This window comes from Dendrobates tinctorius, unplaced genomic scaffold, assembly GCF_039654945.1.
Source record: "Dendrobates tinctorius isolate UK_male_01 unplaced genomic scaffold, ASM3965494v1 ptg000020l, whole genome shotgun sequence".
Lineage (NCBI taxonomy): Eukaryota > Metazoa > Chordata > Amphibia > Anura > Dendrobatidae > Dendrobates > Dendrobates tinctorius.
This window is the reverse complement of record NW_027361688.1, coordinates 208,770-232,384: the sequence shown is the minus strand read 5'-3', so window position 1 is coordinate 232,384 and position 23,615 is coordinate 208,770. Positions and strand designations below refer to the sequence as shown.

The 23,615-nt window shown below is 46.1% G+C and overlaps 1 protein-coding gene across 2 annotated transcripts in view; it reads left to right on the top strand.

The window, feature by feature from the left end:
- The window catches only part of LOC141083199 (uncharacterized), a 42,926-nt gene extending 20,227 nt beyond the window's left edge, over nt 1–22,699 (top strand). Inside the window, exons 1-8 of one of the 2 annotated variants that reach the window (XM_073567365.1) lie at nt 3,933–4,052; nt 4,418–4,538; nt 12,207–12,247; nt 13,320–13,420; nt 13,545–13,653; nt 14,405–14,454; nt 14,710–14,776; nt 22,220–22,699. In XM_073567365.1, the coding sequence (XP_073423466.1) occupies nt 4,035–4,052; nt 4,418–4,538; nt 12,207–12,247; nt 13,320–13,420; nt 13,545–13,653; nt 14,405–14,454; nt 14,710–14,776; nt 22,220–22,447 (735 nt within the window). In that variant the 5' untranslated portion in view covers nt 3,933–4,034 and the 3' untranslated portion in view covers nt 22,448–22,699. Of the gene's footprint in view, nt 1–3,932; nt 4,053–4,417; nt 4,539–12,206; nt 12,248–13,319; nt 13,421–13,544; nt 13,654–14,404; nt 14,455–14,709; nt 14,777–22,219 lie in introns of those variants that run through there. The other variant, XM_073567364.1, reaches the window with a different exon arrangement.
- The last annotated feature ends 916 nt before the right edge of the window (nt 22,700–23,615 follow it).

The window sequence follows — 23,615 nt, the reverse complement described above, 5'->3', positions numbered from 1 at the left end:
AAGCGACAGTGACTTGTGTTGACCGTACTCCAAGAGACCATGACTTGTGGTGACCGTACTCCAAGAGACCATGACCTGTGGTGACCGTACTCCAAGAGACCGTGACCTGTTGTGACCGTACTCCAAGAGACCGTGACCTGTGGTGACCGTACTCCAAGAGACCGTGACCTGTGGTGACCGTACTCCAAGAGACCGTAGCATGAAGTGGACAGTACTCCAAGAGACTGTGACCTGTGGTGACCGTACTCCAAGAGACCATGACTTGTTGTGACCGTACTCCAGGAACCGTAATATGTGGTGACTGCACTCCAAAAGACCGTGACCTGTGGTGACCGTACTCCAAGAGACCGTGACCTGTGGTGATCTTACTCCAAGAGACCGTGACTTGTGGTGACCGTACTCCAAGAGACAGTGACTTTTGGTGACTGTACTCCATGAGACCATGACCTGTGGTGACCGTACTCCAAGAGACCGTAGCATGTAGTGACAGTACTCCAAGAGACATTGACTTGTGGTGACCGTACTCCAAGAGACCGTGACCTGTGGTGACCGTACTCCAAGAGACCGTGACTTGTGGTGACCGTACTCCAAGAGACCATGACTTGTTGTGACCATTCTCCAGGAGACCGTGACCTGTTGTGACCATACTCCAAGAGACCGTGACCTGTGATGACCGTACTCAAGAGACCGTAGCGTGTAGTGACAATACTCCAAGAGACATTAACTTGTGGTTACCGTACTCCAAGAGACCATGACATGTGGTGACCGTACTCCAAGAGACCGTGACCTGTGATGATCATACTCCAAGAGACCGTGACTTGTTGTGACCGTACTCCAGGAGACCGTAATATGTGGTGACCTTACTCCAACAGACCGTGACCTGTGGTGACCTTACTCTAAGAGACCGTGACCTGTGGTGACCGTACTCCAAGAGACCATGACTTGTTGTGACCATTCTCCAGGAGACCGTGACCTGTGGTGACCGTACTCCAACAGACCATGACCTGTGGCGACCGAACTCCAAGAGACCGTAGCATGTAGTGACAGTACTCCAAGAGACGGTGACTTGTGGTGACCGTACTCCAAAAGACCGTGACCTGTGTTGACCGCACTCCAAGAGACCGTGACCTGTGGTGACCGTACTCCAAGAGACCGTGACCTGTGGTGACCGTACTCCAAGAGACCATGACCTGTGGTGACCGTACTCCAAGAGACCATGACATGTGGTGAGGTACTCCAAGAGATCATGACGTGGTGACTGTACTCCAAGATACCGTGACCTGTGATGATCATACTCCAAGCGACCGTGACTTGTGGTGACCGTACTCCAAGAGACCGTGACTTATGGTGACCGTACTCCAAGACACCGTGACCTGTGGTGACCGTACTCCAAGAGACCGTGACCTGTGGTGACCGTACTCCAAGAGACCGTGACCTGTGGTGACCGTACTCCAAGAGACCATGACTTGTTGTGACCATTCTCCAGGAGACCGTGACCTGTGGTGACCGTACTCCAAGAGACCATGACCTGTGGTGACCGTACTCCAAGAAACCGAAGCATATAGTGACAGTACTCCAAGAGACAGTGACTTGTGGTGACCGTACTCCAAGAGACCATGACTTGTGGTGACCGTACTCCAAGAGACCATGACCTGTGGTGACCGTACTCCAAGAGACCGTGACCTGTTGTGACCGTACTCCAAGAGACCGTGACCTGTGGTGACCGTACTCCAAGAGACCGTGACCTGTGGTGACCGTACTCCAAGAGACCATGACTTGTTGTGACCGTACTCCAGGAGACCGTAATATGTGGTGACTGCACTCCAAAAGACCGTGACCTGTGGTGACCGTACTCCAAGAGACCGTAGCATGTAGTGACAGTACTCCAAGAGACAGTGACTTGTGGTGACCGTACTCCAAGAGACCGTGACCTGTGGTGACCGTACTCCAAGAGACCGTGACTTGTGGTGACCGTACTCCAAGAGACCATGACTTGTTGTGACCATTCTCCAGGAGACCGTGACCTGTTGTGACCGTACTCCAAGAGACCGTGACCTGTGATGACCGTACTCCAAGAGACCGTAGCGTGTAGTGACAATACTCCAAGAGACATTAACTTGTGGTTACCGTACTCCAAGAGACCATGACATGTGGTGACCGTACTCCAAGAGACCGTGACCTGTGATGATCATACTCCAAGAGACCGTGACTTGTGGTGACCGTACTCCAAGAGACCGTGACTTGTTGTGACCGTACTCCAGGAGACCGTAATATGTGGTGACCTTACTCCAAGAGACCGTGACCTGTGGTGACCTTACTCCAAGAGACCATGACCTGTGGCGACCGTACTCCAAGAGACCGTAGCATGTAGTGACAGTACTCCAAGAGACGGTGACTTGTGGTGACCGTACTCCAAGAGGCCATGACATGTGGTGACCGTACTCCAAAAGACCGTGACCTGTGTTGACCGCACTCCAAGAGACTATGACCTGTGGTGACCGTACTCCAAGAGACGGAAGCATATAGTGACAGTACTCCAAGAGACAGTGACTTGTGGTGACCGTACTCCAAGAGACCATGACTTGTGGTGACCGTACTCCAAGAGACCGTGACCTGTGGTGACCGTACTCCAAGAGACCGTGACCTGTGGTGACCGTACTCCAAGAGACCATGACCTGTGGTGACCGTACTCCAAGAGACCGTGACCTGTGGTGACCGTACTCCAAGAGACCATGACCTGTGGTGACCGTACTCCAAGAGACCGTGACCTGTGGTGACCGTACTCCAAGAGACCGTGACCTGTGGTGACCGTACTCCAAGAGACCGTGACCTGTGGTGACCGTACTCCAAGAGACCATGACCTGTGGTGACCGTACTCCAAGAGACCGTGACCTGTGGTGACCGTACTCCAAGAGACCTTTTTGATCTTCTCAGTCCGGTATCTACCATAAACGAGGAGACGGCTTGTGGGGTAGATGGGACCCCTCTGCCGGGTCACAGCCCTCTGCCGGGTCACAGCCCTCTGCCGGGTCACAGCCCTCTGCCGGGTCACAGCGCTCTGACACAGTCGTTGTTGAGGACTGTATCTAGCACTACTTGTCGGGCGTGGAGCAGAAGACTTGACCCCTGTTGCCTTCACTCTATGAATGTCATTCCCTAGTAGCCATATATGACTTTATGCCTCTATGTCTCTGATTGGTCAGTTTTCACATTAGTCTTCATTCTTTTTCTTTTTCGCCTTTTCTTGTTGTAGAGTCTGTGCAACTCCTTCACACATCCGGCAATCCTGAAACCTAACGCAGATACGATAGCGCACAATTCACACCTGTCGCTTTTTTTTTTGCTCTTTTTCCTCCATCTTCACATTTATCGGTGGGGGGGGGTTGTTTATGGTTGAACGGATGGTGGTCGGGGGGATTCATGTCTTCGTGGAGGGCAGATAATACAACTAGGAAGGAAAGCACGCAAAGAGAAGTGGAGGGAGAGCGTGTGAATCCCCTAGACCGTGTATGAGTGTGAAGAGGAGGTATTGAGCCCACTACAGACTCTGGGAGGGAAATCCAACATTTCCCCTACAGTGGAGCTGTAGAAGGAGAAATCAGCCAAGGAATGAAGCTGTACTCAGGCCTAACCCTAACCCTAACCCTAACCTTACATCCAGCCTGTATTACTGGGAGGAACACGACCAAAAGAAAGAAATCTGCACCCAGGAGCAGGTTGGCTTCTCCATATCAGAGGGACTGAGAATGAGTAAAGAGGAAGCCCGTAACCTTTTTAACTCTTTAAGTGTAGCGCCATTGATGCGCCTTTGCGTGAAATGAGAGTGCAGATTTCCTTTTGGCCACCAGATGTCAGTGCTGTAGCGATCGGGCGCAGCAGCTGCAGCTGCATCTCCCCATAGGCAGCAGGTGACCAAACCCAAAACCCTACAATTCCCGTCACCCGAGCGACGGATCGCAGGATGGCGGTAACGTTCCGCAGCTAATCAGACGGAATGGTTGTACCCACCGTGCATCCACTCCACCTGCGCTCTTATGACCTGGAGGTCGCAGGTGATGCTCTAAAGCCGCAGCTGCGTCCTCAGAAATCGCTGTCAGCAGCGGAATAAACGCCGGGAGCGCAACGCTGCGCTCTAATTCCGACACTCGGGGCAAACCTGTCGCCTCTGCTGTGCGCAAGCAACCTGAATTCTAGAAAATGAGGTCCCTGCTGAGGATAAAGCGGAAAACGCTGATACTTCTACTCCAGTCACAGCCAAAGCTGCACCCAATGTGCTGTTGGCAGCTCCTGCTGGTTCAGTGTCTGCATATTACACTGCTGATAACCGGCAGCTACTGGTAGAACTGTGAGCGCAGCTCTGGAGGATAAAGCTTCAGGCTTTTCTATGTCCATTGTTTCTGTCCTTTTGTCATTTCAGAGCCGCCGCGCCGGACACTTTGAGCACGTGGCGCACATGACCGTGATCGACGGCGACTCTCCGACACTCAGGATTCCGGCCAAGATCGCACTGTGGACGGTGGAGGAAGCGGATCCCACAGGTAAAGAGGAGCGTCAGAAGTAGCAGAGCTGAGTGCGTCAGGTGCAGCAGAGCTGAGTGCGTCAGGTGCAGCAGAGCTGAGTGCGTCAGATGTAGCAGTGCTGAGTGTGTCAGGTGCAGCAGAGCTGAGTGCGTCAGATGTAGCAGAGCTGAGTGTGTCAGATGTAGCAGAGCTGAGTGTGTTAGGTGCAGCAGAGCTGAGTGTGTCAGATGTAGCAGAGCTGAGTGTGTCAGATGTAGCAGAGCTGAGTCCGTCAGATGTAGCAGAGCTGAGTGCGTCAGGTGCAGCAGAGCTGAGTGCGTCAGGTGCAGCAGAGCTGAGTGCGCCAGGTGCAGCAGACCTGAGTGCGTCAGGTGCTGTAGTGCTGAGTGCGTCTGGTGTAGCAGAGCTGAGTGCGTCAGATGTAGCAGAGCTGAGTGCGTCAGATGTAGCAGAGCTGAGTGCGTCAGGTGCAGCAGACCTGAGAGCGTCAGGTGCTGCAGTGCTGAGTGCGTCAGGTGTAGCAGAGCTGAGTGCGTCAGGTGTAGCAGAGCTGAGTGCGTCAGATGTAGCAGAGCTGAGTGCATCAGGTGCAGAAGAGCTGAATGTGTCAGGTGCAGAAGAGCTGAATGTGTCAGGTGCAGCAGAGCTGAGTGCGTCAGGTGCAGCAGAGCTGAGTGTGTCAGATGCAGCAGAGCTGAGTGCATCAGGTGCAGCAGAGCTGAGTGTGTCACATGCAGCAGAGCTGAGTGTGTCACATGCAGCAGAGCCGAGTGCATCAGGTGCAGCAGAGCTGAGTGTGTCACATGCAGCAGAGCTGAGTGTGTCACATGCAGCAGAGCCGAGTGCATCAGATGCAGCAGTGCTGAGTCTGTCACATGTAGCAGAGCTGAGTGCATCAGATGCAGCAGAGCTAATTGTGGCAGACACTTCTGGATGTTTAAGTCCTTCAGATTTCTCTTCTAGTTTTTGTATCTGTTTGTGAGTAAGTTGGGTGTAAACGGAGACTTTTGCCAATAACGGTTGTCACAAAGTTCTTAGAAAACTTTCCAAGGCTCCTGAATGACAGGTGAAATTTGGAGTTTCTCTGAACTTCAGGGGATTCTTCTTTTTCATTTTTTCTTCTGTCTCTGGCGTCTGCGCTGTTACCTGTGATGGGAATTCTCAGGGGAAAGTGAAATTTCTGTTCCGCAAATGTCAATGATATTCCTGATCGGAATAGTAATGTGGCTGCGACAGATCTCCGGGGAGGAATGAGGAATGAAGAACGAGGAATGAGGAACAAGGAATGAGGAGTGAGGGACAAGGAATGAGGAGCGAGGAGTGATGAATGAAGAGTGAGGAATGAGGAACAAGGAATGATGAATGAGGAGTGAGGAATGAGGAACAAGGAATGAAGAATGAGGAATGCTTCTGTCAACAGACGAATAAAGGAAAAAATGATGAGAATCCCCCAAGTGGTGACTGCAGACAGGATCTTATCATGTATCTCTGTATACAAGGAGCTCCCTCTAGTGGTGGCTGCAGACAGGATCTTATCATGTATCTCTGTATACAGGGAGCTCCCCCTAGTGGTGGCTGCAGACTGGATCTTATCATGTATCTCTGCATATAGGGAGCTCCCCCTAGTGGTGGCTGCAGGCAGGATCTTATGTATCTCTGTATACAGGGAGCTCCCCCTAGTGGGACTGCAGACAAGATCTTATCATGTATCTCTGTATACAGGGAGCTCCCCCTAGTGGTGGCTGCAGACTGGATCTTATCATGTATCTCTGCATATAGGGAGCTCCCCCTAGTGGTGGCTGCAGGCAGGATCTTATGTATCTCTGTATACAGGGAGCTCCCCCTAGTGGGACTGCAGACAAGATCTTATCATGTATCTCTGTATACAGAGAGCTCCCCCTAGTGGTGACTGCAGACAGGATCTTATCATGTATCTCTGTATACAGTGCGCTCCCCCTAGTGGTGACTGCAGACAGGATCTTATCATGTATCTCTGTATACAGGGAGCTCCCCCTATTGGTGGCTGCAGATAGGATCTTATCATGTATCTCTGTATACAGGGCGCTCCCCCTAGTGGTGACTGCAGACAGGATCTTATCATGTATCTCTGTATACAAGGAGCTCCCTCTAGTGGTGGCTGCAGACAGGATCTTATCATGTATCTCTGTATACAGGGAGCTCCCCCTAGTGGTGGCTGCAGACAGGATCTTATCATGTATCTCTGTATACAGGGAGCTCCCCCTAGTGGTGGCTGCAGACAGGATCTTATCATGTATCTCTGTATACAGGGAGCTCCCTTTAGTGGTGGCTGCAGACAGGATCTTATCATGTATCTCTGTACACAGGGAGCTCCCCCTAGTGGTGACTGCAGACAGGATCTTATCATGTATCTCTGTATACAGGGAGCTCCCCCTAGTGGTGGCTGCAGACAGGATCTTATCATGTATCTCTGTATACAGGGAGCTCCCCCTATTGGTGGCTGCAGATAGGATCTTATCATGTATCTCTGTATACAGGGCGCTCCCCCTAGTGGTGACTGCAGACAGGATCTTATCATGTATCTCTGTATACAGGGAGCTCCCCCTATTGGTGGCTGCAGATAGGATCTTATCATGTATCTCTGTATACAGGGCGCTCCCCCTAGTGGTGACTGCAGACAGGATCTTATCATGTATCTCTGTATACAGGGCGCTCTCCCTAGTGGTGACTGCAGACAGGATCTTATCATGTATCTCTGTATACAGGGAGCTCCCCCTAATGGTGGCTGCAGACAGGATCTTATCATGTATCTCTGTATACAGGGAGCTCCCCCTAGTGGGGACTGCAGACAGGATCTTATCATGTATCTCTGTATACAGGGAGCTCCCCTATTGGTGGCTGCAGACAGGATCTTATCATGTATCTCTGTATACAGGGAGCTCCCCCTATTGGTGGCTGCAGATAGGATCTTATCATGTATCTCTGTATACAGTGCGCTCCCCCTAGTGGTGACTGCAGACAGGATCTTATCATGTATCTCTGTATACAGGGAGCTCCCCCTATTGGTGGCTGCAGATAGGATCTTATCATGTATCTCTGTATACAGGGCGCTCCCCCTAGTGGTGACTGCAGACAGGATCTTATCATGTATCTCTGTATACAAGGAGCTCCCTCTAGTGGTGGCTGCAGACAGGATCTTATCATGTATCTCTGTATACAGGGAGCTCCCCCTAGTGGTGGCTGCAGACAGGATCTTATCATGTATCTCTGTATACAGGGAGCTCCCCCTAGTGGTGGCTGCAGACAGGATCTTATCATGTATCTCTGTATACAGGGAGCTCCCTTTAGTGGTGGCTGCAGACAGGATCTTATCATGTATCTCTGTACACAGGGAGCTCCCCCTAGTGGTGACTGCAGACAGGATCTTATCATGTATCTCTGTATACAGGGAGCTCCCCCTAGTGGTGGCTGCAGACAGGATCTTATCATGTATCTCTGTATACAGGGAGCTCCCCCTATTGGTGGCTGCAGATAGGATCTTATCATGTATCTCTGTATACAGGGCGCTCCCCCTAGTGGTGACTGCAGACAGGATCTTATCATGTATCTCTGTATACAGGGAGCTCCCCCTATTGGTGGCTGCAGATAGGATCTTATCATGTATCTCTGTATACAGGGCGCTCCCCCTAGTGGTGACTGCAGACAGGATCTTATCATGTATCTCTGTATACAGGGCGCTCTCCCTAGTGGTGACTGCAGACAGGATCTTATCATGTATCTCTGTATACAGGGAGCTCCCCCTAATGGTGGCTGCAGACAGGATCTTATCATGTATCTCTGTATACAGGGAGCTCCCCCTAGTGGGGACTGCAGACAGGATCTTATCATGTATCTCTGTATACAGGGAGCTCCCCTATTGGTGGCTGCAGACAGGATCTTATCATGTATCTCTGTATACAGGGAGCTCCCCCTAATGGTGGCTGCAGACAGGATCTTATCATGTATCTCTGTATACAGGGCGCTCCCCCTAGTGGTGGCTGCAGACAGGATCTTATCATGTATCTCTGTATACAGGGAGCTCCCCCTAGTGGTGGCTGCAGACAGGATCTTATCATGTATCTCTGTATACAGGGAGCTCTCCCTAGTGGTGGCTGCAGACAGGATCTTATCATGTATCTCTGTATACAGGGAGCTCCCCCTAGTGGTGGTTGCAGACAGGATCTTATCATGTATCTCTGTATACAGGGAGCTCCCCCTAGTGGTGGCTGCAGACAGGATCTTATCATGTATCTCTGTATACAGGGAGCTCCCCCTAGTGGTGACTGCAGACAGGATCTTATCATGTGTCTCTGTATACAGGGACCTCCCCCTAGTGGTGACTGCAGACAGGATCTTATCATGTGTCTCTGTATACAGGGAGCTCCCCCTAGTGGTGGGAATTACACTTGATCAGAATTATAAATGATCCTATTTAAATTATATAAAATTATAGCCACACTGTCTTTCTCCAATCTATCTCCTTTAATATCTGCTCCTTCCAAATCTTATCTTAATAAGTTAAGGAGGGGTCACAAAGTATCCAATCAGTGGTGTGGGCGGGGTTATACAGAGCTCAGATTTCTAGATCTGCAGCAGAGCATACAGCCCAGTAACTGACACATCGCTGGAATTAGGGGCTCTCAGATTACATAGTAAAACCTGATGACTGATTGCCTTTAATGCAGACCACAGACTCCACTAAATATAAACTTCGGGCCATACTATCCCTAAATATGAACGATGACAAAATTTAAAGGGACAGCGTCCCAGAAATTTTTTTAGAAGAATTGTCATTGCATGATGAAGAGACAATACAGAATATCAGAGGACTCTGAACAGAAGGGCGGCTCGAGGCCAAGGTTTACATGTGATGTTTATTGATTTTGGGAGCAAATGCCCTCTTGCACCTTAGATTTTCCAGCATCACCTTCGGCTCTGTCGATTAAACCAAGCTGTTAAAATGAGAGTTTCTGAATGATTTTTCCCCCCATCACGGACACATCGACTCGCTATGCTTTGCTAATTGGGAGATGATAATTGAATAATTGAAATTTTGCCAAGGAAAAATTAATTAGGAAGCGACGTGATATTTTATCACAAATCTCGATATCTTCCTCGGCTCGGAGGATATTTGTTTGTGGGAAGCCGGCGCTGGTGGCGTCTTCTCTCACCTGTCTCGGAAACACAATTAACGGTGCCTGTCCCTGGGGGATGCAGGTAACTGCTGACTGGCTGGGTGCGAAATCCTTATTATTCTGGAGGCAGCGCCGTCTCAGATATTGTTCGCCAGTAAAATATTACTCAGCTGCAGTACCAGACTTAACCTTCTTCACAGGGGTGGCGTTGTCTTTCATAATAAGCTGCCATTGTTTCTAATCCCAGAAAGACATAAAATCTCTTTACTTTTAGTCACCGGCCAAATTCAATATTCTCCTTTTAATTCATTGTTGGCGTTCAGAGATGACAATAGCTCGACGTCTGAAAATGATAATGACCAGTGTGGTGCCAAATGAGATGGTTTTTGAAGTGTCTGGGCAAGAAAAATTACTTTTGAAGACCCCCAAATAGTGATGACATCTTTCATTATGTCCAATGAGGTGCGGTTTTCCCAAGGTGAGGTCTGAATTTGGACCTCATGAAGGAAATTAAGCCAAATGCTGGTCTATGTCTCCTTACCTCCCTACATCCACAACCTGGAGAACAAAAGTATCAAGCGTTTGATATCTCCACCAACATCATCTGTCCCACCAAATTGGTGGGAATCTAGTGTGTATAGTGGTTTCAATATGATCTGGAGAAGTCCCTTGGCCATCAAAAAAATTAGCATTTACAATAAGTCTTGTGTGATGGGCAACTTGGTCAAAACCAGAAGATGGTCAAAGGCCACCTTCAAAAGCCAACCAATGGGTTGACATGAGCTTTTTAAGGTTCTTGATGTCTATTTTTCCATGTATCATTGGACCCTTCCACCATGACCATAGTGGATGTATCCATTGGACCCTTCCACCATGACCATAGTGGATGTATCCATTGGACCCTTCCACCATGACCATAGTGGATGTATCCATTGGACCCTTCCACCATGACCATAGTGAATGTATTCATTGGACCCTTCCACCATGACCATAGTGGATGTATCCATTGGACTTTTCCACCATGACCATAGTGGATGTATCCATTGGACCCTTCCACCATGACCATAGTGGATGTATCCATTGGACCCTTCCACCATGACCATAGTGGATGTATCCATTGGACCCTTCCACCATGACCATAGTGGATGTATCCATTGGACCCTTCCACCATGACCATAGTGGATGTATCCATTGGACCCTTCCACCATGACCATAGTGAATGTATTCATTGGACCCTTCCACCATGACCATAGTGGATGTATCCATTGGACTTTTCCACCATGACCATAGTGGATGTATCCATTGGACCCTTCCACCATGACCATAGTGGATGTATCCATTGGACCCTTCCACCATGACCATAGTGAATGTATTCATTGGACCCTTCCACCATGACCATAGTGGATGTATCCATTGGACTTTTCCACCATGACCATAGTGGATGTATCCATTGGACCCTTCCACCATGACCATAGTGGATGTATCCATTGGACCCTTCCACCATGACCATAGTGGATGTATCCATTGGACCCTTCCACCATGACCATAGTGGATGTATTCATTGGACCCTTCCACCATGACCATAGTGGATGTATCCATTGGACCTTTCCACCATGACCATAGTGGATGTATCCATTGGACCCTTCCACCATGACCATAGTGGATGTATCCATTGGACCCTTCCACCATGACCATAGTGGATGTATCCATTGGACCCTTCCACCATGACCATAGTGGATGTATTCATTGGACTCTTCCACCATGACCATAGTGGATGTATCCATTGGACCCTTCCACCATGACCATAGTGGATGTATCCATTGGACCCTTCCACCATGACCATAGTGGATGTATCCATTGGACCCTTCCACCATGACCACAGTGGATGTATCCATTGGACCCTTCCACCATGACCATAGTGGATGTATCCATTGGACCCTTCCATCATGACCATAGTAGAAGCTGTGAATTTTTTAGACCCAGTGATCCCAAGTCAGAAATTTTCAACAGTTTTTCATCTCCTGATGGATTATTTTGTCTTCTGCTCTTCACCATTTGACTCACGGTGACTAACAAGATAATTGAAGAAGCCTAATTGTTGACGTAGATTGCCTATGGTAATTTCCGTTATTCAAAGAAGAAGAAATTATGTGCCGAGCATTAGGAAATGTAGAGAAACCTGGGTCACATTCACCCAACCTTGTAGATAATGGGGCACTGGTTCGTCATCAGACGTCAGGGCTTGGAACACGACGTGCAACTTTTTGTTTCTTGGTTAAGACTCATCTATAATTATGGGTGAAATTAGATCTAAAAATATCCATAATTTCAGGCTAAAATGAAAGTGCATTAGCTCAACGACGAGGTCGTGACGTAAAAGCCTCTCGGTGAGTCTTTCTTTCCACTTTTGCCGGCTAGGTTACTACATGGCTAGGATATGATTCATTAATGGGAACCTAGTTTTGGACTCATCTGTAATTATCGCCTCCCCTGTAGTTCCATTTTTTCTCTTCTTTTTCCATTTTTGATTCAGGGCTCAGAGAGAAGAAAATCAATGCGTCAGATCCGGCAAGGGTGAGTAACCCAAGAATAATGGTAATTTATTCTACTACTTTGCATTGGGTTCTTTTTGTTAATGGTTAGTTAGTAGTAGAGTAGGAAGGACAATTCTCCCCTGAATATGATGGGCAAGTCAAAGAGATGATGGCCAAATCAAAGTAAACTTGTGAGGGTTGAGATATCCACGGAGAAGAAGGATGGGGCAATTTGATTTTGGCTCCTTCCTTCAGGAGACATCTGTGGTTTCCTCAAGTTATAGACTACCTTTGCGGACAGATCTGTATCAGCCTTTCTAAACTTTATCAGTAAAGTCTAGGTTAACAATGTGGATGTAGCAAGCAAAAGGCGACCATAGAGGAGAGAGAATTCCAAGAGCACAATGGGGTCTTTTATGGGTGGTGGTCCAGCCTAGGCGGTCTCCAATTTTTTCTGGGCATGGCAGAAGAGTTTGCAAATATCCATGGAGAAGACGAATGGGATAACATAGGGAATCCTGCTACTTGAGCCTTCCCTAAGCAGTTGTCTTGGTTGTCTCCTTTTGATCCTACTACCTGGACAAGAATGGGGTAACTTAGGGAAGCCTGCTATGTGAGCCTTCCCTAAGCAGTTGTCTTGGTAGCATCTTTTTTGATCCTCCTACTTGGAGGAGAATGTGGTAACTTAGGGAAACCTGCTACATGGGTCTTCCCTAAGCAGATGTCTTGGTTGTCTCCTTTAGATCCTCCTATCCTCGGGACAGGTCCCGATCTTGATGTCAATGTGCCTTTGGGCACCAGTGCTTGAATTCATGCACAAATAAATTGTTGAAGCTTCTTCAATGGGGAATTTGCCAACTTTCAGAGAGTGTAAGTGGTTTCCCTTTTTTTTCCGGGATAGGGCCACTGCTTTGATTATTTCCCATTGGGGTGGTCAATATCCATCTCCAGTAGCCAGAGAAGAGGGCTACCTCTGCCATACCACAGACTTCATCTCCATGCTTCACAGACTTGTTCCAGACCCTTCTCATCATTCCATGATATAATGTACGAATATGGAACACAAGACGTCATCTTTAGAAATGATATATTCTCTTTATAATTGTTTGTAGGAAGTGGACATTTGTTCCAAACTGATGGAACAAGTGCAACAAGATGTGCACCTAATTGACGGGAAAGAGAGAAACAGGCCAGAAAATTCTACGACCTCCCGGTAGGCTTTTTGAAACCACAACTAAAAGAAAATCCGTTCAAATAGAATTTTCCTAATCCTAATTGTAGAGCAGTATAACAATCCGGCATCCGCCTCTAACCCCTGCCACCGATTTATTGTACAGCTCCTCCACCAAAACGAGAAAGAACAGCAGAGGACGACGAGAGGAAAACGTCAACAGGACACAGAAAGATGACCAAGAGGATGTGGAATGGACCAAGGCCAAGGAAAAGGTTAGAAGTCGGAATGTCAATGTGATACATTCAACTTTTGGAATTTGTGCCATGGCACCCTCTTAAAAGGACTTCCCTATTATGCGTATAGAAAAACCTGATCCCACTGATCGTTTCGCATTTCGGAATCGCACAGAGGTCCAAGAGGTTTGACCTCCACCAATTTGTGAGGCGATATCCTAAGTAATCTAATATTTGTTATTTTTCCTTTAAACTGGTTCTCCAGAAATATTGTCAGTCGTCAATGTGTGATACTTCGAGGTTCAACCTTCCGAACCCTCCGTAGAAAATATGAATGAGATAAAGCCTCAGAACCAGGCACAGAACCGTGTCTGTACTTTGGGTTGTACCTGGTACTGAGGCTTTATCTAATTCAGAAAAGACTGACAGGTCACCATTGGGGGTCTCTGGGATAGGACTCCGTCTAAGCACAAATGGATGGCCTATTCTAACAAGACGTTACCTCAACCAAATGTGACCCCCGAGTATTTTTAGGGTCAGTGATGGTGTTTTTTGGTGACGTAAAACTTAATTACCCATGATAAGTGAAGACTAAGCTCTCAATGGTCTAGGATGGCCCCAGACCTCACCTCTGTGGAAATCAGAGCCTAGTTGGGAATGAAACCATCATTTCAGTCTACTGCATGTGGCGTCATTGCCCATCTGGTGCGGTGATGCCACCAGTCTCAGTCCTTGGGCCAGGCGTTACACTTTCACTGGAAAAATCTTTCTTATTGATCCTGTATCACAGGTTGAAGTCTTCTTGGATTTTCCCGGATTCGTGGCTGCTATGGAATATAGGTAAGATTCATTGTGTCCAGATAATTGTTCTAAATTTTTACTGGAGCTGTAAGTCATCTACGTTTTTATTCAGAAACAGCGCCACTACTGTCCCCAGGCTGTGTCTGGTATTGCAGCTTAATGGCATTAACATCATTCCTGACACAGCCCAAGTGCTACATTTTTAGGTGCACGTGTATCTGGTGTTCCCGCTATATATTTATTGTTTAATATTAGTTGTCGCATACATTATAATAAAATGTCTTTATGATGTAGAAATCAATCCAAAGCCCACGGATCTTCAGAGCGCTCCTCAAAGAATGGCGGAAGAAGAGGTCAACCGGTGAGTATCAAGTCATGTGTCTCTCAGAAATTATGATTTTGATAGATACCGTAATATAATTTCTGCTGGTATAACCTGGGCATCTCCTGTATATAATTATATATGTACAGCTGGTATAACCTGGGCATCTCCTGTATATAATTATATATGTACAGCTGGTATAACCTGGGCACCTCCTGTATATAATTATATATGTACAGCCGGTATAACCTGGGCATCTCCTGTATATAACTATATATGTACAGCTGGTATAACCTGGGGATCTCCTGTATATAATTATACATGTACAGTCTGTATAACCTGGGCATCTCCTGTATATAATTGTATATGTACAGCTGGTATAACCTGGGCATCTCCTGTATATAATTATATATGTACAGCCGGTATAACCTGGGCATCTCCTGTATATAATTATATATGTACAGCTGGTATAACCTGGGCATCTCCTGTATATAATGACATATGTACAGCCGGTATAACCTGGGCATCTCCTGTATATAATTATATATGTACAGCTGGTATAACCTGGGCATCTCCTGTATATAATTATATATGTACATCTGGCATAACCTGGGCATCTCCTGTATATAATTATATATGTACAGCTGGTATAACCTGGGCATCTCCTGTATATAATTATATATGTACAGCTGGTATAACCTGGGTATCTCCTGTATATAATTATATATGTACAGCTGGTATAACCTGGGTATCTCCTGTATATAATTATATATGTACAGCTGGTATAACCTGGGCATCTCCTGTATATAATTGTATATGTACAGCTGGTGTAACCTGGGCATCTCCTGTATATAATTATATATGTACAGCTGGTATAACCTGGGCATCTCCTGTATATAATTATATATGTACAGCTGGTATAACCTGGACATCTCCTGTATATAATTATATATGTACAGCTGGTATAACCTGGGTATCTCCTGTATATAATTATATATGTACAGCTGGTATAACCTGGGCATCTCCTGTATATAATTGTATATGTACAGCTGGTGTAACCTGGGCATCTCCTGTATATAATTATATATGTACAGCTGGTATAACCTGGGCATCTCCTGTATATAATTATATATGTACAGCTGGTATAACCTGGGCATCTCCTGTATATAATTATATATGTACAGCTGGTATAACCTGGGCATCTCCGGTATATAATTATATATGTACAGCAGGTATAACCTGGGCATCTCCTGTATATAATTATATATGTACAGCTGGTATAACCTGGGCGTCTCCTGTATATAATTATATATGTACAGCTGGTATAACCTGGGCTTCTCCTATATATAATTATATATGTACAGCCGGTATAACCTGGGCATCTCCTGTATATAATTATATATGTACAGCCAGTATAACCTGGGCATCTCCTGTATATAATTATATATGTACAGCCAGTATAACCTGGGTATCTCCTGTATATAATTATATATGTACAGCTGGTATAACCTGGGCATCTCCTGTATATAATTATATATGTACAGCCGGTATAACCTGGGTATCTCCTGTATATACGGTCATTACATATGTACAGCTGGTATGAGTTTTACATTTTCTTGTATATAGTGGTATGGACCATGCTGGTATAACCTGGGAATGGGAGTCTTGGCATGAGTTCTTCTGTGTCCTTCCGGTCAGATGTGGGAAGGTTTTGCAGACACTGGGTCCTTCTGCCCTCCTTTTGGAAGAATAAACCCAGAATAGCTGATCTCAGCGTTCCTTGTCTCGCTCCCATCAGCTGTGATTCCCGCAGGGTTTATCGGATCATTTGTTCCATTTGGTGCCATCGTTATGATGACGCCGGCCCAGAATTAAGTCGGGACCCATGTGGCCATGACAAGACGTGTGGATGCGATGACTTCGCTCACAGCTGATGCTTCCGTCAGTAGCGCAGGACATTTGGGTGTACTGCCCCCTTAAGATCTGGAAATTCTAAATCACTTTGTCTCTATATAAAGAGTTTTATTATGATTTGAGATTTCATCTTCTCCATTCACACCCAAAGCTGCCTTCAAAATGATCTATATTGTTTATGGGCAGCTGTCAGTCAAGTGACCTGGCATACCCGCTGGTAGCCATGGGTAGAAAACAGAATCTGCGACAATCAGTTACCTACACCTGTAATCTGGGGTCTCGGTGTCAGGGTCTGCATTGGGGCCTTTTTGAGGGATCTGGTATCTGGATTTAAGAGTTTGGTCTGAGGTCTGTACTTAATTAGGGGGTCTGGTCTGGGGTCTGTATCTTTTGGGGGGTCTTATATGAGGTTTGCATTTTTAAGGGGACTGGTCTAGGGTGTGTATTTAGTTAAGGACATGATCTTTCGTTTTTTGTCGTCAGTCTAAATCCGCCAATTTTTGAGAAAACCGGATCAGCCAAAAAAGGGGCGGATCCGCTTTTTTCCCCCATAGACTTACATTAGTGGCGGATCTTGACTGACGGTCGTCCGTCCCACCCGTCTTTTTCACGGATCCGCCAAGATTTTAGCGTCTCCCGGGCGGAGGAGACGGACCCTGCAACGTTTTTTTTTCTTTGACGGTCCGCTATTTTGAACTGCGCATGCCCAGAAGCTTTACTCCGGGAAGAATTTTAACCATGAAATGCCTTTCCGGGAGCGACGAAAATCTCTCTCTCTCTTCCTTTAACTTTTCCCTGCATGCCGACTCCAGCGGATCCGTCAAATACACGGATCCGGTGACATACGTTTGCCTCACAACGGAGACGGATCCGTATTTAACGGCTCAGGCGGATTTAGCCGGCCATCAAAATACGGAAATGTGAAACAGGCCTAACAGGTACTATTAGTCTAGATGGGTCTGTATTTATGTTATGAGGTCTCTTCCTTTAGGAGTCTGGCCTGGAGATCTATTTACATTTGTGCTCAAAAATTTACACACCCCAGCAGAATTTTTGCTTTCTTGGCCTTTTCTCAGAGAATGTGAATGATAACACTAAACCTTTTTCTCCACTCATGGCTAGTGGTTGGGTGAAGCCATTTATTGTCAGACTACTGTGTTTTCTCACAACTGTACTTGGGATCTGGTTTGGGTTCTGTATTGATTTGGGATCTGGTTTGGGTTCTGCATTTGGGATCTGGTTTGGGTTCTCTATTTATTTAGGGGTCTGGTTTGGGTTCTATATTTATTTGGGGTCTGGTTTGGGTTTTGTATTTATTTGGGATCTGGTTTGGGTTCTGTATTGATTTGGGATCTGGTTTGGGTTCTGCATTTGGGATCTGGTTTGGGTTCTGTATCTATTTAGAGGTCTGGTTTGGGTTCTGTATTTATTTGGGATCTGGTTTGGGTTCTGTATTGATTTGGGATCTGGTTTGGGTTCTGCATTTGGGATCTGGTTTGGGTTCTGTATCTATTTAGAGGTCTGGTTTGGGTTCTGTATTTATTTGGGATCTGGTTTGGGTTCTGTATTGATTTGGGATCTGGTTTGGGTTCTGTATTTATTTAGGGGTCTGGTTTGGGTTCTGTATTTATTTAGGGGTCTGGTTTGGGTTCTCTATCTATTTAGAGGTCTGGTTTGGGTTCTGTATTTATTTAGGGATCTGGTTTGGGTTCTGTATCTATTTAGGGGTCTGGTTTGGGTTCTGTATTTATTTAGGGGTCTGGTTTGGGTTCTGTATTTATTTAGGGGTCTGGTTTGGGTTCTGTATCTATTTAGGGGTCTGGTTTGGGTTCTGTATCTATTTAGGGGTCTGGTTTGGGTTCTGTATTGATTTGGGATCTGGTTTGGGTTCTGTATCTATTTAGGGGTCTGGTTTGGGTTCTGTATTTGGGATCTGGTTTGGGTTCTGTATCTATTTAGGGGTCTGGTTTGGGTTCTGTATTGATTTGGGATCTGGTTTGGGTTCTGTATCTATTTAGGGGTCTGGTTTGGGTTCTGTATTTGGGATCTGGTTTGGGTTCTGCATCTATTTAGGGGTCTGGTTTGGGTTCTGTATTGATTTGGGATCTGGTTTGGGTTCTGTATTTATTTAGGGGTCTGGTTTGGGTTCTGTATCTGGGAACTGGTTTGGGTTCTGTATCTATTTAGGGGTCTGGTTTGGGTTCTGTATCTGGGATCTGGTTTGGGTTCTGTATCTATTTAGGGGTCTGGTTTGGGTTCTGTATTGATTTGGGATCTGGTTTGGGTTCTGTATCTATTTAGGGGTCTGGTTTGGGTTCTGTATTGATTTGGGATCTGGTTTGGGTTCTGTATCTATTTAGGGGTCTGGTTTGGGTTCTGTATCTGGGATCTGGTTTGGGTTCTGTATCTATTTAGGGGTCTGGTTTGGGTTCTGTATTGATTTGGGATCTGGTTTGGGTTCTGTATCTATTTAGGGGTCTGGTTTGGGTTCTATATTTATTTAGGGATCTGGTCTAGGTTCACTGATCTTCTAGGTCTGATCTGGGGTCTGTGTTTATGGGTTTTCTCTTAGTCTAGGGATTCTGGCCGGGGGTCTATATTTATTTAGGTCTTATTTCAGGTCTTTATTAGTTTAGGAAGTCAGGTCTTGGGTCTGTTTGTATTTATTTAGAGTCTTGTTTGGGGTCGTCATTAGCCTCGTGGTCTGGGGTCTTTATTTAGGGTCTGGTTTGGGGGTCTCTATTAGTCCAGGGGGTCTGGTCTGTAGTCAGTATATATTTCGGAGATCTAGTCAGAGGCAATAATTGATTGATGGCCTCCGGTTTTTATACATCTTTCTTCAGTATCGCTCTGAATACTCTGAAACTCTCGCAGTGGGATACAACAGAGTCCCAGCTTCGGCGTGTGGACTGCCCGGTTTGGTTGGCGTATGGCATCCCTTGCCCCCCTGGCAGTCAGAGTCCTCAGTAGTGTCAGCAGCTGCTTCCCTCCAGCCATCCTGGATCAGGGGCCCCCAGGGCCGATTGTTGAAGACTTAAAATAGAGACCACAGGAGATTAAACTTTGTGTCAAGCGTCAAGGTGACCAGCGACTCCCGAGAGACGTAGGCTCCTGGCAGCTGATGACAAGCGTCACATTATACATATAGTCTGGAAAAAAAAATCACAAAATCTAATAAAATACCACATTGCATTGACGCGTTTCGCTCGGTACATTGCTGGGAGGCTCAGCTAGCCTTCTGCCCATGGATTCCCAGAGTAGGGTAGATGGCGGGGCTGCAGGGTAATGGGACAGACAAAGAAAATCCTTCCTGGCTCCAAACATGGATCAACAACCTTTCAAGGAAAAAAATATAGGCAGCCAAAACTGTAAGTTTATTAGCTTTTCATTCTACAAAAGTATCCAGACAACAGTCACAACAACCTACGGTCGAAAGTTCCACAGTGACACTGCTTTTAGAGTAAAGAATCCACTGCTCTTACCATGAAGAATCCACTGCTCTTACAGTGAAGAATCCACTGCTCTTACCGTGAAGAATCCACTGCTCTTACCGTGAAGAATCCACTGCTCTTACAGTGAAGAATCCACTGCTCTTACCGTGAAGAATCCACTGCTCTTACCGTGAAGAATCCACTGCTTTTACCGTGAAGAATCCCCTGCTCTTACCGTGAAGAATTCACTGCTCTTACCGTGAAGAATCCACTGCTCTTACCGGGAAGAATCCACTGCTCTCACCGTGAGGAATCCACTGCTCTTACAGTGAAGAATCCACTGCTCTTACCGTGAAGAATCCACTGCTCTTACAGTGAAGAATCCATGGCTCTTACCATGAAGAATCCCCTGCTCTTACCATGAAGAATCCATTGCTCTTACAGTGAAGAATCCACTGCTCTTACCGTGAAGAATCCATTGCTCTTACTGTGAAGAATCCACTCCTCTTACAGTGAAGAATCCACTGCTCTTACCGTGAAGAATCCACTCCTCTTACCGTGAAGAATCCACTGCTCTTACATTGAAGAATCTACTGCTCTTACAGTGAAGAATCCATGGCTCTTACCATGAAGAATCCCCTGCTCTTACCATGAAGAATCCACTGCTCTTACAGTGAAGAATCCACTGCTCTTACCGTGAAGAATCCACTGCTCTTACCGTGAAGAATCCACTGCTCTTACCGTGAAGAATCCACTGCTCTTACCGTGAAGAATCCACTGCTCTTACAGTGAAGAATCCACTCCTCTTACCGTGAAGAATCTACTGCTCTTACATTGAAGAATCCACTGCTCTTACAGTGAAGAATCCATGGCTCTTAAAGTAAATAATTCCCTTCTCTTAGTGAAATATCCCCTGCTCTAACAGTGAAGAATCCATTGCTCTTACATTAAAGAATCCCCTGCTTGTACAGTGAAGAATCCCCTATTCTTAAAGTGAAGGATTCCCTACTGTTACAGAAAAGAATCCTCTTCTCTTACTGGAAAGTATTCATTGCTCTTAGAATAAGGAATCAGCATCTAAGGGATTTGACAGAAGAACAGTGCTTCCTCCTTTGGTTCATTTGTGACCCAGATAAGCAATTCATGAGTGCTGTTGGTTTGCCATGACAGCAGGGGCCAATCAAAGGCCCCATTTCACTGTTATTAAAGTAATTTTTTTTTCTGTGAATAATACACTGCTCTAACAGTGAAGAATGCCCTGCTTTTACAGTAAAGAATCCCCTGATCTAACTGTAAGGAATCCCCGACTCTTATAATGAAGAATCCCCTGTTCTTACTGTGAAGAATCTATTGATTTTACAGGAAATAATCTCATGCTCTTACAGTAAAGAATCCCCTGCTCTTACAGGAAATAATACCCTGCTCTTACAGTAAAGAATCCCCTGCTTTTACAGTAAATAATCCCCTTCTCCTACAGGAAAGAATGTATTTTTCTAACAGTGAAGAATCCCCTGCTTTTACAGTAAAGAATCCCCTTCTCTTACAGTGAAAATTCCTTTACCCTTAGGGTATGTGCACATGCTGCGGTTTTGCTGCAGTTTTGCTGCGGTTTTGGCCCTGCAGAACTGCAGCAGTTCCGCAGACATGGTACTTTACCATGTTAGCCTATGGGTTTTCAAAACCGCAGTGCTCACGCTGCGGTTTTTTACCTGCGGAAAAGCTGCAGGTTTTTTTCCGCAGCATGTCAATTGTTTCTGCGGATTCTGCTGCGGTTTGCCACCTGTTCCATTGTCCAGGTGTCAAACCGCAGGCCAAACTGCAGCAAAACCGCAGGTCACTTTACCTGCGGTTTTACCTGCGGTTCCGCGGGAAAAAACCCGCAGGTGAATCTGCAGTGTGTGCACATACCCTTACAGTAAAGAATTCCTTATTCATAAACTGAAGAATGCCCTACTCTTGCAATAAACATTCCCCTTGTCTTACAAGAAATAATCCATTGCTCTTGTAGTAAAGAATCAGTGTGCAAGGGGGTTTAGCAGAAGTTGGGGACGTCCTCCTTTATCCCATTATATTGATTATATTGACATTTTTAGATTTTTTGTGATTTTTATGGGTTTTTTTTTTTTACTGTTTCCAGGACTCCATTCCCAACACCAGACACAATGCCAACTTCTTGAGAGACCATGAAAAGGCCGCTGAGGCCATACTACTGAATTCCCGAAGTCAGAAGAACAAACGACCTCAAGCCGTGGACTCTCCTGGATCTACGATGAAGCCTCGAAACCAAGGTGCCAAGATGGTGGAGAAACCTTCCAGTCTTGTGGACAGCATAGCACCGGAGGCCGATACTGGCACCGAAAGGTGACCTTGTGGAGATATCCAGTCATGATCCGGTGCAGGAATGGGGAATTGTCCTTCTTGACTTGAGAGTCTCCATCTAAATTTGTAATCCTTATTGTCCTTGAAGTTTGGAGTAAAGTGAAATAGTTTAGCTGCTATGGACCTGCTGCCAGACTCCTCACACTACAGTTGTTAGGGAGTTCAGTTTTTGGACTTGGCTTTAGTAATTACATTTTTCCTAAATAAAGTTTTAGGTGGAGAAATCCTTTAAAAATTCTTCTTCCTCATAGGTGGAATTTTTCTGCTTCCTCCTGGGTGGAGCCAGTCTCTTTCCTCATTGGAGAAGTCATCCTTCTGCTTCATGAGTAGTGTAATTCTCTATTGGTGGAGTCATGCTTGTTCCTCATAGGTGCTTCCTTGTGGGTTCTGTTTCTTCCATGGGTGAAGTCATCTTATTTCTTCATGAATAGAGTCATCTTGGTTCCTCATGGTTGGAATAATTGCTTACTCATAGGTGGAGTTAAATGCTTCCTCATGGATGGAGTCATTGTCTTTCCTCATTGGAGGAGTAATCATGCTGCTTCCTGAGTGGGTAATACTTCTATATTGCGGAACCATGCTTGTTACTCATAGGTGCTTGCTTGTAGGTTTTGTTTCCTCATGGGTGAAGTCATCCAGTTTTTTCATGAGACTCAGGGATGGTGTACACCTTCCTTGTAGGTGGAGTCATTCTGCTTCCCTGTAGTTGGAGTCATTCTGCTTCCTTGTAGGTGGAGTCATTCTGCTTCCCTGTAGGTGGAGTCATTGATCTTCCTCATATCAGGAGTAATTCTGCTTCCTTGTAGGTGGAGTAATTCTGCTTCCTTGTAGGTGGAGTCATTGATCTTCCTCATAGGTGGAATAATTCTGCTTCTTTGTAGGTGGAGTAATTCTGCTTCCTTATAGGTGGAGTCATTCTGCTTCCTTGTAGGTGGAGTCATTCTGCTTCCTTGTAGGTGGAGTCATTCTGCTTCCCTGTAGGTGGAGTCATTGATCTTCCTCATAGGTGGAGTCATTCTGCTTCCTTGTAGATGGAGTCATTCTGCTTCCCTGTAGATGGAGTCATTCTGGTTCCTTGTAGGCGGAGTAATTCTGCTTCCTTGTAGGTGGAGTCATTGATCTTCCTCATAGGTGGAATACTGCTTCCTTGTAGG